Genomic DNA, 16,116 nt, shown 5'->3' with positions numbered 1-16,116 from the left:
TCCCTACTAGCAACAGTAAAATAGAATTGCTAGCTAAAGGTTCAAATAGCTCATCAATTTAAATAATATGTTTACTTCAGGTCCAGGGAAATGTGTAACTCAGACCTTGTACTGTATGAAATGGAGAAATCTACCAGGCTGGGATCATAGCCTTCTCCCAAGAGGCAGTCATGTTCCTGCCTCTGACAGTCAAAGAGACAAAAGACACCAGGAGCTGTTACACACAGCAAATTCTTTATTTTCAAATTAACAATAAAATATAAAACACAAACATTGCTCTGTTTTCAAAGCAGGTACAAGGATATATAAAACAAGATGTTTGAGTTTGCTTAACTCCAAATCCTCAAATGGGAAAACAACCTGAGAGACAGGAATGAAGAAACATGGCAGGGCCTGGCGCTATACAGGACACCAGTGCCTGGATCAACAAATGCAATCTCCTGCAGGTGCAGGGGGGCAGGGAGGCTAAAGGTGAGGTTTTTTCCTTTGGAGAAACCAGTCACATGAATTTGTTTCTAAAACATACAAATTTACTGAAGGAACCCAAGGACTGGCAAGAGTTGAGATTCACCCAACCTCCCTAGTAATGAGTCCCTTGGTTCCTATGCTTAGGCCAATCAATCAGCATCCCTTGAGTGTACTTCAAATACTAACGCTGTCCAAGACAAAAGGCAGACAGGGTCTGACCACCTGCATCCCTCTCTGTGACAGTCTACTGAAACCAGATGTGCTCTGCTTTTTAATTCAAATCCCATTCTGCCACTGAAGCTTTAGGCCTGGGCAATCAAATCATCAACATATCAAAAGGGGTATATCCTCTGAGGAAAGGGGGAGGGGGGGTCTTTCCCTAACCCTGGAAACTGGCTTTTTTTTTTTTTAAAATAAATAGGAGGATGCAATTTTTAAAAGGCACAAGTAGAATTTGGAACCCTGGGGAAATCTGCAATAACCCCTTCCTGGTGAGAAATGCTGGCAATGGCTCAGGAGTTGACAGGTCAGAACTATTTCGAAATAAAAATAATAACGTTCCTACAACAATTATTTTAAGAAAAATCACACTCCTGAGCCCTCTACTGGAGAAAAGTGCAGGACTCAAATGTGGACAACCCAGAGTTAAAATGAATAACCATTTCCCCACTTAGAAAAGTTTAGGAAGGGAGGCAAATCAAAGAAACTTGGGCCCAGGCCAGTGTAGCTCAGTTGGTTGGGTGTCATCCTGTGCACAGAAGAATTGCAGGTTCCACTGCTGGTCATGACACATAACCAGGGTGTGGCTCGATCCCCAGAAGGGGGGCCTGTGGGAGGCAGCTGATCAATGTTTCACTTTTACATAGATGTTTCTCTCTCCCTTTCTCTCTCTAAAAATCAATAAAAATGTGTGTGTGTGTGTATATATATATATATGTGTGTGTGTGTGTGTGTGTGTGTGTGTGTGTGTGTGTGTATGTATATATGAATGAAACTTGGAATCAGACATCATTTTCACATGGGGAAGGCTTTACATGAGAATTCTAAACATGCTCAAGAACAGCCTCTCACTCCAAAGGGGTGGCTTTATTCAGATGGGAACTTTCAGAACTGAAAGTGACAGGCCCTTCTCCTATTTTTAGCAGCAGTCTGAGCAGCTTCTCTTTTGTCAGTCTCTTTTGCAAAGTTAGCCCATTACTCCTAATATGATACTAAGAGATTCAAGAGCTTTAACATATTGCTTGCTCATCTTTTCCTAATGAGAGGGAAAAGGAATGGTCTTCAAAGCATTGGTTTGTATAAAACTATCCCTGAGATCTTAGGCTGGCTACAAAAATGTCTTCCCCACTGCTCAAACAACTGGCCTCTTTTCTTGGCTCTCACAATGCAATGAACTGAATGCCTTCAGCATTAGGAAAGTTGTCAATAGCTCATTACAGCTGCCTCCATCATAGAGCCTGCTCATATTCTAGCAACTGCACAACAGGAACATAACCGTGGTTGCCACAAAGTAGACCAGATGTGCTCTACCACACGCTTCTATGGGGATGAGACTGAGTTACTAAAATGTCAGCCCACAAGGTCAGAAATAGATAAAATCCTACACAAGGTTCTATAATGCCCTCTTGTGTTCAACTGAAAAATTCTGCATCCACTTGCATCCAAGCAGCATCAAATGGTTAGTCCCTTTAGGGACACAAGCATTCCCAAACCAAATAGCCCATGTGACAAGACCACTCAAACAGGGCCTAGAACATGGTTGGTGCACAATCATATCCTAAATGACTGCTGGGAAGCTACTCTCTGCGGTCCAGCAAACAGTCTGAATGAAAGTATCGATTCTCCACAAAGATTCATGAAGGCTTTTAACCCAAGAAATGGACAATGTAGACAATAACAGTCACTTACACTTTTGATGGACATAATACACAATCTGTAGTTTTAGTAACCTGGAGTCTTACAATCATACTAAACCAAAGGAATCATGTTCCCAAACGTTCAAGGCCAGACAATAAGGAGGGATCTTGCTCAAGGCTGTTAGATGCTAGCAAACAACATTGAACATTAACCAGTGGCAATGCAATGTAAGTTTCAAGACCATGGTCACTCCCACTTATAGATTTGAACCATCTTCTCTGTTAAGGTAGCAACGTGGCTGCTATGGTTCACCTCAAATGGACAGATGTCCAAGACAGGCTGATCAGTCGGCAGACCCTGCAGCAAGGAGCCGCTGCTAGCATCCCATACCTATAGAAGACAAAAAAAGATAAAAAGTAAAAACTCATTCAATTAAGTGAGGGGACTCTTTCTCATCCACTTTGAAAGAGATGCAAAGAGAGCACTGCCTGGGTAGCAAATCCCCTACCCCTCATCAGGATGCATAAAATCAGCACACCTGACATGATGCAGTATGATCACCTACTATAATCCGCAATTAGCCTTGCTAGCCTTCATCCCTTGAATCTATGTGCTGGCAGTCTTTTAGGAATATAGGAACAATATGACAAAATCCTTGTTCCTGTCTTCATGGAACCTATCATCTTCTAATTGATGCTTTCTTTTTCTTTTAAATACTTTTTATTGTGAAATAAAAAATTTAAAGTATTAAAACCCATTACACAGCTGATTAAGCTTTTACTATATCTGCTTCATCGATCCAATTTTTTGTTTTTTCTGATTTCATGTCCCTTTATCCCTTAAATTCTTAGGTAAGGCTTGGATTCAAGTTCAAAAACATCTCACAGAAGGCGCCCTCTGCTTCATATTGCTTTACATCAAGAGGGACATTATCTGGTAAGCTCACCCACCTAAGGTTGATCGATATGTTCAGGTGGTAACAGGCCGACCCCTCCCCCCATTATGAAATTTCCCACTAACCTTTCATCTATTGATATAGCTGATGCCTGAATCATTATTTTATAGGGGTTTCAGCAGTGTTTTTTTTAAATTTAGATGCAAAGTGCAGCCCAAGGAACACTTTAGCTTATGTAAAAAGAATGAAGTGAGTCTACAGATATTGAAATGAAAAGAGCCAAGACAGGAAGTTAAAAAGAGCAAGCCATAGAAAGCAGTAGTAAAGTGTGACTTATAAGAAAAATAAACTAAGTAAACATACATACTCACTCACACATATGCAGATGTATATAATCATGAAGGAGAACTTTGGCTTTTTGCTTTATACATTTCTCTATAAAAATATAAAAGGCTCACCAGGGCAGAATATGATGCTTCATCCCCAATACACACCAGGATGCTGCCACTCTTCTCTGGGTTTTGGAAAAGAGCATTTTTGGTCAGTAGTTTGCAAGTGCGCCCCCCAAGGAATGTCTGTACAGGGTGGCAGGAGCAGACTGGCTCTCCGGCGTCATCCAGCGTGTAGGCCATCTCCATCAGAACACTTCGTAAGGTGTTGTGATTTTTATCTACGGGATAGAAAAACGTATTGCTCCATGAAGATGGTCCAAATAAATTAACCAAGCACCTCAAACCCTTACAACTTAGTTGAGTGGAAAGGCCTCAATTTATTAAACTATCAAGCATAGCTAACAAAGCAAACATAACAATAAGCTCTAGGTGGGTTTATCAGTGATTAGCGCTCTGGCCAGCGGACTGAAGGGTTGCATTCTGGTCAAGGGCACTTACCTCGGTTGCAGGTTTGATCACTGGCCCTGGTCAGGGCACGTGCAGGAAGCAACCAATTGATGTGTTGCTCTCACATTGATGTTTTTCTCCCTCTGTCTCTCCCCCTCCCTTCCACTCTCTCTAAAAATCAATGGGGGAAAAAAATCTTCTGGTGAGGATTAACAACAACAAAAACCAACAACACAACACACACACACATACATACAGAAATAGTCTGTTGTTAAAAAACAAACACATAGTAACAACAAAAATAATATAGCACAAATGAAATTCAGAACCCTAGCCTAGGATGAAGCAGGTTATCTACATAGGTTTTGCCTATGAGGGAAACAATTTGAGAATGGACTATCTATCCTTTTTAGTACTATCACTGTATCCTGCAGACCTCGGCTTGGGTTTTCATCTTCCTTAACAGTTCTGACTACATTTTTCTTCCCTTTCCCCGGTGAGGACTCTATTAGCCCCAGAACTGTACATTTTTATAAATTTGTTATTATAGAAGGGGAAACATATATCTACGGTTCTGCTGGGAGGCAAATGAAAACTAGAGAACAAAATAGAGCCCCAAAGTTTTCTTGGAGACAGAGACCTATGAGATGACTAAGAACAAAAAGAGGGAGAAACTAAGATGGCGGCATAGATAAACACCGGGAAATTGCCGCCTCCCACAACAATTGAAAAATACCGCAAAGGACAGAGCGGACATCATCCAGAACAACAGGAAGGCTGGCTGAGTGTAAATTCTACAACTAGAAGGAAAGAAAAGCACACTGAGAGCCAGAGGAGCTGCGGAGGTGAAGTGCGGTGGCTCGCGCGTGTGCACCCGAGGACACGGCTGTCTTTTTGAATCACAAGCTCCCGACTGCTCTAAACTCTGTTCCGGGAAGTCTCTGGGGACCCAGGACTCATACGGGGAGAAGATGCACTGTCGGGCAGCGGGCGAACTTGAGGGCAGCTTTCCCTCAGAGGTGCTTGCAGCAATTATCGGGTCACTGAGACGCTGGACTCCTTAGGGGTGGGCGGAGAATCAGCCATAGCTGCTTCCTCCGCCCTTTGATTCCCTGAGACCCCGCCCCACCCAGGCTGGGGCAGAGGCTTTTGCATGTGAATGTACCTAACTGCAGCCAAGCCAGGCAGACCAGGAACTTCCAAGAGAAGGCCCAAGGCCCCGCAGGGGCTTGCTCTGCTTCACAGCTGAGCCTCTTCGTGGCTCCTGCTGTGCGGCCTCAAGCAGAGGCTGAATTAGCACCTCCTTAGATCCAGGAGCCACTGTACCCAGTGGTCAGAGGGGGACCATCCAGATTGCAACTCCTCAGATCCATAAGGGACACACTCAGGGGGCAGACTCATTGAGCACCAAAGCCCCACTGAAGCAAGTCTTGCCCCAGAAGGGTGTCTTCAGCACACAAGTTCTCCCACTGCAGACACAGCTGATTCTCACAGCCAATTGGCCTGGAGGTCAATTCCTCCCAGTGATCCTACAACAACCAAGGCACCAAGAGTGCACCAAGAGTGTCCACCTCAGGTAACTGGGGAGGCTGAGCCACTGGGCCCTACAGGACACCTGGCGCATAGGGCCACTCTATCAACACAGGGAAACAGCCAAAATGCGGAGACAAAGAAACAGGTCACAAATGGCAGAAATGGAGGAAAGCAAACGACTAGATATAGAGTTCAAGGCCACGTTTATAAGGTTTTTCAAGAATTTTATGGAAACCGCCGATAAATTTAATGAATCCCTCAATAAGTATAGTGAGACCATGGAGGACATCAAAAAGGACCAACTAGAAATTAAGCATACACTGACTGAAATAAAGAATAATTTACAGAGATCCAACAGCAGACAAGAGGATCCCAAGAATCAAGTCAAAGATTTGAAATACAAAGAAACAAAAAATACCCAACCGAAAAAGAAAAAAGAAAAGAGATTCCAAAAATATGAAGATAGTGTAAGGAACCTCTGGGACAACTTCAAGCGTACCAACATCAGAATTATAGGGGTACCAGAAGGAGAGAGAGGGCAAGATATTGAAAACCTTTTTGAAGAAATAATGACAGAAAACTTCCCCTACCTGGTGAAAGAAATGGACTTACAAGTCCAGGAAGCGCAGAGAACCCCAAACAAAAGGAATCCAAAGAGGACCACACCAAGACACATCATAATTAAAATGCCAAGAGCAAAAGATAAAGAGAGAATCTTTTTTTTTTTTTTAAATATATTTTATTGATTTTTTACAGAGAGGAAAGGAGAGAGTTAGAAACATCGATGAGAGAGAAACATCGACCAGCTGCCTCCTGCACATCTCCTACTGGGATGTGCCCGCAACCCTGGTACATGCCCTTGACCGGAATCGAACCTGGGACCTTTCAGTCTGCAGGCCGACGCTCTATCCACTGAGCCAAACCGGTTTCGGCAAAGAGAGAATCTTAAAAGCAGCAAGAGAAAGACAGTCAGTTACCTACAAGGGAGTACCCATACGACTGTCATCTGATTTCTCAACAGAAACCATGCAGGCCAGAAGAGAGTGGCAAGAAATATTCAAAGTGATGAATAGCAAGAACCTGCAACCAAGATTACTTTATCCAGCAAAGCTATCATTCAGAATAGAAGGTCAGATAAAGAGCTTCACGGATAAGAAAAAGCTAAAGGAGTTCATCACCACCAAACCAGCATTATATGAAATGCTGAAAGGTATTCATTCTTTAAGAAGAGGAAGAAGAAAAAGGAACTCTTACCATTTGCCACAGCATGGATGGAACTGGAGAGCGGATAAATACCACAGGATCTCACTCATTTGTGGAATATAATGAACAACATAAACTGATGAACAAGGACTGATCCAGAGACGGAGAGGCATTGATTGGACTGTCGGGCCTTGGAGGGAAGGTAGGGGAGGGCAGGGGTATGGGGGAAAGATCAACCTAAGGACTTTTATGCAAGCATATAGGCCTAACCAATGGACACGGACAACGGGGGAGGGGGAGGGCATGAGCGGGGGGGAGGGGGGGGGTAGAGGGTAATGTGGGGACAAGGACACATATGTAATATCTTAATCAATAAAAAATCTATTAAAAAAAAAAAAAAGAACAAAAAGAGCCAGAAGACTCTGCTGAAGCAACTCTACAGCTCCAACAAAATTGTAAATGACTACATAGCCACTAATAGCAGAAGTATAGCACTGTAATGACTATATCTGATGAAACATCTGCCTAACCATCAGTGTAGCTCATCAAAATGTAGATTCATACTTTTCAGGCTAAAAAGAACCTATGAATTTAAGTAGTGTTGGTTGTCAGGGGTTCCAACCTGGTTCTGGAGGCAGTGAGTTGAGTTAGCTAGGCCCACACAACAATGGTTGTTCGTCTATTTTCTTTCTTTTTTTTAAAAAAAAGATTATTTTATTGATTTTTTTACAGAGAGGAAGGGAGAGGGATAGAGAGATACAAACATCAATGATGAGAGAGAATCATTGCTTGGCTGCCTCCTGCACACCCTCCACTGGGGATTGAGCCTGCAACCCAGGCATGTGCCCCTGGCCAGAATCAAACCTGGGACCCTTCAGTCCACAGGCCAACGCTCTATCCACTGAGCCAGACCAGCCAGGGGTGTTCGTCTATTTTCCATTTAACTTTGTTGGCCCCAAATAAGGAACAGCTAAGGCCCTAGTCAGAGCCCTACATGGCTGCCTTCACTGGGGCCTTTCTCTTAAGTGAAGTGAGGAGTAGGCAGAAGACATAAAACTCACCAGGCCTGTAGGTCACAAGACAGTGTCGGGTGCTGCTTTCTGTCTGAAAGTCTATGCAGCCCCCTGGCTCTATGGGCAGCACGTGAGGCTGATGAGAAGAGCCTGTTTTTCGCTCCCAGAAGGTAGCATTCTCCAAGGTTCCAGCCAACACTCCACCATATGGAAATACAGCCGAGGCAGCTCTGGGTATGTATGACAGGGACACCAGTGGGCATCTGAAGGGAAAAAAGGAAGCCATGCCTCACATTCTAATACTTGGACTATTCCAGACCCTACTATCAGGAGCCCTTCCTTGAGCATTTCTACCTCTATAAAATAGGTTAAAAATCATCTTAGTCACTATCCTCTGACATCTGATAAACATGACCAACTCACTCCGTAGAAATAAAAGGCCATCCATACAATAGTCTATATCCAATTTCAGAAGAGACACCACATGCTCTAAATGCAATGAAGACAAATGGATAAAGAAATTAAATAGTACAAGATCACAATTACAAGAAAAGAGAGTTAGCCACATACATAAAGTTAGAAAAGAAACACAGCTCATACATCTAAATAAAATAAAGCTTCCAAGCTGTAGCCGACAGACCTCTCGATTAAAATATAGCTTAAAGCAACTAATGTCAATTCAAACAATTATTTCTTTATAGATTTTCTAAATCTCTTTTTGCAAGCATATATCCAGGACTATGTCAAGAATTCTCTCAGAAATATAAGCCTATAGATTGTTTTATGAACTTGTTTCTGTTCAAGTTGCCAAAATGATCACTTTGCCTGCCTTATTTCATTTCCCTGTTACAATGAAGCTAACCAAAGCAAACTCAAACAGAAATAAACAATATTTACAAATATTATTTCCTTGCCATTTGCTGTATTTTATTGTCTACTCCATGTAGTCCTCTACATCAATGGCAGTTACCTTGTTTGCCTGGGGTTGACAATTGTGTAAGTTTACATCAATCATCTTCAGGACCACAGAACACACCACTGAAGCATGATTCTACCCCATCCAAATGAAAAGAAAACCCCAAAGTGTTGTACCTAGGTTTCAGTAAATAATAATTATTGTAGTGCTATCTTTATATTTAGATCCTATGGCCCTCTTTTAATATATATTCAAATTGGAAATGGAAATTCTTTCTTAAGACACTTCTCATTTTGGCTCAGGTCATAAACACCACTCTCTGTTTGAAAACTTTGTGTCCAGGAGTATTCTGCCCAAATGGTACTCAACACATTCTGAAAAACCACAGTGATGCTGATGGCCACCCACCCTCAGAACTTGAGCTGACCTCACAAACCTCCCAACTCTATAATTGGATTACAAATGATAAGTCACAGTAATATGGTATCCTTAGAACAAGTTGGTTTAATTGTGCATTAGGGAAGTTTTAAAACACTTTTTATTGAGCTACCTTTTTTCTGTTTTCTTCGTGTGTTAGACATATGGCTATAAAAGCAACTGTTTGCTAACCATAATTTATAGATGAAGAACACAACAGGCTAAATGAGATCACTCATATGTAGTGGACCTGGGTGTTGAACATAGATCTGACTTCACTTTGCCATGTTGGATAATGAGTAATTCCATGAAGCTGGTTATACTTGGCACCAGAGCTTTCTACCATGTGAAATATCATGAATACAAACTTTAAGGATCTTACTGATATTTAAGTGAGAATAAATCAGTGGACTCAGAGAGAACTGCCCTCTGTGAGGAATTGTGATCAACTGTGAAACACTCTTGGAAAGGGAGAATTAATACAATAACTGTCCAAGAGAAAGAAGTTACCCACAGGAAAAAAGTGAATGGCTCCCTACCTGGCTTTTTGAGGTACTAATTCCTGGACATAACAACTCGTGTTTCGAAGGTCATATACCAGAACTGAACCATTGACCAGTCCAGCGTAGATGTAATTGTTTTCATCAAGACACCAGCAGCAGCTCCAGACAGCACGTCCAGCATTATAAGTCTGGACCACTGTATTTGTCTCCAGGCTGTGAAGTTATAAGAGACTCTTACAATTATGCATTAAAAAAATAGAAAATATAACTAAGATGTAAAGATCATCATCTCAATGCTAAACATTTAAGACTATTTGAATTTCCAATTTCCTCTAAGGAATGCCCAGATAACTCCTACTTCCAAAATATTTTTTTGGGGGGTGGGGGAACACACATGTTCCTCTTGAGCTGTAACGAAGTAAAAGTAAATTAAAGGGACATAGACAAAGTACATTCCCATCTTATTTCCATTACCTTCTCCAGAGTTACCTATTTATTACACAGGTGATCATATTCCATGTTGAAAATATCATCTATAGCAGTGGTTCTCAACCTTCCTAATGCCGCGACCCTTTAATACAGTTCCTCATGCTGTGGTGACCCTCAACCATAAAATTATTTTCGTTGTTACTTCCTAACTGTAATTTTGCTACTGTTATGAATCGTAATGTAAATATCTGATACGCAGGATGTATTTTAATTGTTACAAATTGAACATAATTAAAGCATAGTGATTAATCACAAAAACAATATGTAATTATATATGTGTTTTCCAATGGTCTTTGGTGACCCCTGTGAAAGGGTCATTCAACCCCCAAAGAGGTCGTGACCCACAGATTGAGAACCGCTGATCTAGAGAGAGTCATTTAATAACAGTTTGGTATTTAACCCCTCCCCATCCTAATTTTAGAACACTACTAGAAAAACCACAGCACATACATATGCAAAACATAATACATTCAGTTCTGGAGCAAAATTAAGCAGAAGCATTTTTGAAAAGCACTATCACGATGTTCCTCAGATTTAGGTGCAGAAATTAAACAGGAAGCCAACTATCAGATCTCTAATCAGAACTAATTTCTAAAAGATAAAGGCACAGATCATTCTCAGATTTGGTTCACAGCCCTCACAAAGCATGTAAAATATAAAATGCAGTAACTGAGCCTGGCCTGTGTTGCTCAGTGGTTGAGCATTGATTCATGAACCATGAACCAGGAGGTGACGATTCAATTCCCAGTCAGGGCTCATGCCAAGGTTGTGGGCTCGATCCCCAGTAGGGGGTGTGCAGGAGGCAGCTGATTAATGATTCTCATCATTGATATTTCTATCTCTCACCCGCTTCCTTCTTCTCTGAAATAAAAAAAAGTAAAATGCAGTAACTGAGGGTTACCAATTAGAGAAGTCATCATGGCACCCAAGGAGAGCGAGCTCCCAGTATTCCTGTTAGGTAAAATGATCCAGCAATAAGCAGTCTTAAGCTGGTATGATAACTCAATGGTGTCAGGTATTAAGGCTGCCTCCATATTGTCATTTCATCATCTCAAGGATGTTATTCTTATCTTCATGGCTTAAGATGTATTTTGTAACATATAATTTTAAAGAAATGGAACATTACATATATTGTTTTTTACATGCTGTGTCCACTTTTAAAAGCAATACAGTTTGAATTAAATAGGTCTCAAAAGACAATGCTTTAGACCAAAATAAAAACAAAAACCCTAAGCTAAGGTCACCATAACACAAATATTAATTTCCATGCTATTCAACATTCAATAGCCCAGGTCCTATCTTCCTCCCCAAAGCACTCACCTGGTCAGTTTAACAGTGTTATCTAGGGAAGCAGAGAGAAGTAAGCCTTTGGACTGATTGCCAAAAGCCAGTCCTCGGATCTGTTTGCTATGCATGGGAATGTACTGATTGCTTTTCATGTTGGCAGTACTGAACATCTTAACACCAAAGCCTGTCAAAGACAAAGGAGAGTGAGATACGTCACTGATAGTCAACTTTGGGCAAAGCAAACTTTTTCAAGAAGCTCCTTTGTCTACCTTTCTTGGCATGTAAGTTGCTGGGGAAAAGCTAGTCAAACAAAGAAAATAAAAATTTCCTGTGGTTTTAATTTATTATAAAAAATATATTCCAGCACAGCCAGTGTGGGTCAGTGGTTGAGTTATCGGCCTATGAACCAAGCAGTCAAGGTTCAATTCTGGTCAGGGCATAGGGCCAGGTTGTGGACTCAACCCTTCCTCTCAGAAAGCAATAAAAAATTTTTTAAAAAGGGATATTCCATTTCAAATATCCATCAACAGCCAAAACCGGTTTGGCTCAGTGGATAGAGCGTCGGCCTGCGGACTGAAAGGTCCCGGGTTCGATTCTGGTCAAGGGCATGTACCTGGGTTGCGGGCACATCCCCAGTAGGAGATGTGCAAGAGGCAGCTAATCGATGTTTCTCTCTCATCGATGTTTCTAACTCTCTATCTCTCTCTCCCTTCCTCTCTGTAAAAAATCAAATATCCATCAACAGGTAAATGATACATCATTTTACACACACACACACACACACACACACACACAAATGGCATATTACCCAGCAATAACAAGGAATAAACGAAATACACACATAATACAAATTAACCTCAAAAATCTTATGCTGAATGAAGCCAGACCAAAAAAGGAGCAATACTATTTATGACTATTTATATAAAATTCTAGAACATGTGCACTAAATCAACAAGGGAACACGAATACTAATCTATAGTGACAGAAAGTCAATCGGTGGTTGCCTGGGAATGCCTCGAAAGGGACAGGTGGAAGATAGATTACATAAAAGCATGAGAAAACTTTTGGGGTGATATAGATATATATATACATTTTTTATTGGTTACAGAGAGGAAGGGAGAGAGAGATAGAAGTATCAGTGAAGAAAGAGAGAATCATTGATTGAGCCCACAACCCAGGCATATGCCCTGACCAGGAATCGAACGGTGACCTTCTAGTTCACAGGCTGACTCTCATTTACCGAGCCACACCAGCCAGGCAGGAATCTGTCAATTTGAATAATTCTAAAAATAAGTATTAAATCTTGTTTTAATTTAAATTAGTCCTCAGGGTAGTGTTTTGTTTTTTTTCAAATATTTCCAATCTAAAATGCACCTATAGCCGAAACCGGTTTGGCTCAGTGGATAGAGCGTCGGCCTGCGGACTCGGGGGTCCCAGGTTCGATTCCGGTCAAGGGCATGTACCTGGGTTGCGGGCACATCCCCAGTGGGAGGTGTGCAGGAGGCAGCTGATCGATGTTTCTCTCTCATGGATGTTTCTAACTCTCTCTCTCTCTCTCCCTTCCTCTCTGTAAAAAATCAATAAAATATGTTTAAAAAAAAAAAAAATAAAATGCACCTATAACTTCGGTGGGACATATAGTACTTCTTGGACTGTACCACTAATGCACATTTCCAAGTATCTCATTTTCTCTCTCTTTACTTTATCATGGATTTTCAGTATTTCTGCTCTCTTGGGGAATTAATTTACAGAAGGAAGTTAACACACAGTAAAGACATTTTTGCAGCACCCTGACGTATCTACATGAGCAGGAAACTGACTAAGAAAAGCTGATTTGGTCGGCTGTGGACAGTGTTCTGGATACAAGAACACTGGCAACTCCAAAAAGAGAGAAGAGAAATAAATGGAGTTCAATAATGTACATGAAAACTGAGGTTCTAGACCAGCCGTGGGCAAACTACGGCCCACGGGCCGGATTCGGCCCGTTTGAAATGAATAAAACTATTGAAATAAAAGACCATACCCTTTTATGTAATGATGTTTACTTTGAATTTATATTAGTTCACACAAACACTCCATCCATGCTTTTGTTCCGGCCCTCCCGTCCAGTTTAAGAACCCATTGTGGCCCTCGAGTCAAAAAGTTTGCCCACCCCTGTTCTAGACTAAGCATGTCAAACTCAAAGGCTAACACGGGCCAAATAAACAGGGTTTAAGTTTATGTGGGCTGCAAAAAACCAAAAGCTTCAATTTTTATAGAAACGTGGGTTTATTTCAATAGAGACACACTGAATACAAAGGGCTGAAATAAATGAGTAATTGTTAATGAGTATTTGTTGTGGGCCTCAAGTTTGACATGCTTGTTCTAGACCAGCGGTTCTCAACTGTGGGTTGAGACCCCTTTGGCGGTCGAACAACTCTTTCACAGGGATCGCCTAAAGACCATCCTGCGTATCAGATATTTACATGACGATTCATAACAGTAGCAACATTACAGTTATGAAGTAGCAATGAAAATAATTTTATGGTTGGGTCACAACATGAGGAACTGTATTTAAAGGGCCAGAAGGTTGAGAACCACTGTTCTACACTGTTCACCTGGAACAAAGGTAGCTTGAGGAGAAGGTTGTGACACCACCAGGCAGTTCAGAGCATCAGAGTAGGTCATAATTCGGCAGTTTCCACTCTCAGACACTGTGAAGGTCTTCTGGAAATAGTACTTGTGCTCGGGCAGTTTGGAGGGCGAGCCGCTTAGGAATTGTCCTTGGGAGCTCAGTAAGATCTGATCCCGATGTTGCAGAATAAGTTTTTGCAAGTCCTAAAATGAAAAAGATTTTATAAATGTGAAGCTTTTTTGTTTAGTATTGTTTTGGTTTAAAAAATTTTTAATCTTTATTGATGAGAGAGATAGATCAATCTGTTGTTCCACTTCTTATTCATGCACTAATTTGTTGATTCTAGTATGTGCCCTGACAAGGGATCAAACCCCACAACCTTGGTGTGTTGGGATGATGCTCCAAACAACTGAGGTAACTGGCCAGAGCCACATGTAGCTTTTTTGATTGTTATTCCCCTTATGCAAAATTCCTTGATCTAATACAAGGAGGTTTCTTTTTAATTTTTTTAAAATATGTTCTTATTGAATTTTAAAGAGAGAGAGGAAGAAAGAGGGATAGAGATAGAAACATTGATGAGAAACATTATCAATTGGCTGCCTCCTGCAAGCTCCCCATCGGGGAGTGAGCCCACCACCTGGGCATGTGCCCTGACCAGGAATGGAACCGATGACTCTTATAGTTCCTGGGTCTACATTCAACCACTGAGCAACACCAGACCGGCATAAGAAGGTTTCTTATTCATTATATGAAAATGTTAACACAAATCCTAGAGAAGTGCTGTAGTTTTTGCAGTATTACAATAAGCAAATGAAAAAAATGAGAGCACAGAATCATAAACAATAGGGTTGAAAATTGTTTTTGTTTAAAAGATCATTTTATTGGTAGATGCAGGAAGATGAAAGGACTTACGTTTTGCATTATCTGGTTTAATCTTTTTAAAAATTCAGATTGCAGTAGAATTAATCATAAAGCATGTAAGCTTTGGTCTACGGCCATACCACCCTGAACGTGCCTGATCTCGTCTGATCTTGGAAGATAAAGCACGTAAGCTTTGGACAAATGCTTTAATCAAAACTAAAGTTGGTCATATTTACTTGCTGAAAATTTTGATAAATCATATTTGTATCTGAAATGAACCTTAGTAATTAGATTCCCTTTCAATTCCTATAACAAAAGTTATTTGGATTAGAAAGGGCAAACTTACCTTGACACGATTATGAAGCTTAGTGCATTCCTCAGTGAGGACTTGAAGTCGGAGCCGGCACTGCGCTGTTTCTAACTCTGCCTGCTTCCTTAACATCTGCTCCTGCAGTAAGGTACTAGAGGGGGAAAGCCAGCAAGAGGTAGAAATTAGGAAGCTACTGAAGACTTCCCATCAAGGTAGCATAGTAAGTTCATGCTATGATACAAACACTTTGCTGTAAATACGTCATGAATGAATAAAATATAAAAAGAGAAAAATCTCAAATCCAGAAACAATACAGAAATGTAGCATGCACAGCTAAACTAATGAGCCTGCTAGGTTTGGTGTTAAAGTAGGCAGTGATGACCAGGAGTTTTGGCTCCTTAAGCAATGAGGACTATAAATGCAAAATGAGGGATCAGAACTAAGCTCACTGCTTGATTAGAGCCAATTATGAAAGTGTAAAATGACATGTTAAAAGACTAAGGTTAACTGTTGGAGTAAAAGAAAAAACAAGCTACAAGATTAGATACTCAAATAATACTACAAAAAAGAGGCTGAAGTAAAAAACATAGGATGCATGTAATAGGAAAAATGCTAACAAAAGACCAATTAGAATTAAAAAGCATGAATAAGCATAAAGATAAACAATGCATAATGAAAGGCACATTCACCAAAAATAAAAATCATAAATTTTCATGTACCTAAAGACAATTTGAAAATATGAAATACAAAAAAAGGGAAAAAAATTTCTACTTCAATGACACAGGATAGAAAAAAAGATGAAAACTGGAAAGAAAGGAATAAAGCTGCTCTGTTTATTTCATGCAAAATTCAGGAGAACCTACAAACTATCAAGAGTCCAGTAAGGTGCTAGAATCAATATCAAGAAAAGG

At 40.7% G+C, this 16,116-nt stretch overlaps 1 protein-coding gene and 1 long non-coding RNA gene across 4 annotated transcripts in view; both read right to left on the bottom strand.

Annotated features, from left to right (window-relative positions):
• Positions 1 to 215: 215 nt before the first annotated feature.
• RFWD3 (ring finger and WD repeat domain 3) overlaps positions 216 to 16,116 on the bottom strand; it is a 36,684-nt gene continuing 20,783 nt past the window's right edge. For all 3 annotated transcript variants that reach the window (XM_059667467.1, XM_059667469.1, XM_059667468.1), the window contains exons 7-13: positions 15,242 to 15,356; positions 14,018 to 14,237; positions 11,454 to 11,604; positions 9,681 to 9,857; positions 7,857 to 8,071; positions 3,679 to 3,890; positions 216 to 2,715 (exon numbers count right to left, since the gene is read on the bottom strand). In XM_059667467.1, the coding sequence (XP_059523450.1) occupies positions 2,572 to 2,715; positions 3,679 to 3,890; positions 7,857 to 8,071; positions 9,681 to 9,857; positions 11,454 to 11,604; positions 14,018 to 14,237; positions 15,242 to 15,356 (1,234 nt within the window). In that variant the 3' untranslated portion in view covers positions 216 to 2,571. The remainder of the gene's footprint in view (positions 2,716 to 3,678; positions 3,891 to 7,856; positions 8,072 to 9,680; positions 9,858 to 11,453; positions 11,605 to 14,017; positions 14,238 to 15,241; positions 15,357 to 16,116) is intronic.
• Positions 12,191 to 14,001, bottom strand: LOC132217362 (uncharacterized). Its single transcript, XR_009448881.1, has 3 exons — positions 13,600 to 14,001; positions 13,038 to 13,377; positions 12,191 to 12,794 (listed from the first exon to the last, which is right to left on the bottom strand). It is a non-coding gene; the product is annotated as an uncharacterized LOC132217362 (long non-coding RNA).

This window comes from Myotis daubentonii, chromosome 15, assembly GCF_963259705.1.
Source record: "Myotis daubentonii chromosome 15, mMyoDau2.1, whole genome shotgun sequence".
Lineage (NCBI taxonomy): Eukaryota > Metazoa > Chordata > Mammalia > Chiroptera > Vespertilionidae > Myotis > Myotis daubentonii.
This window is presented reverse-complemented; position numbering and strand designations above follow the sequence as displayed.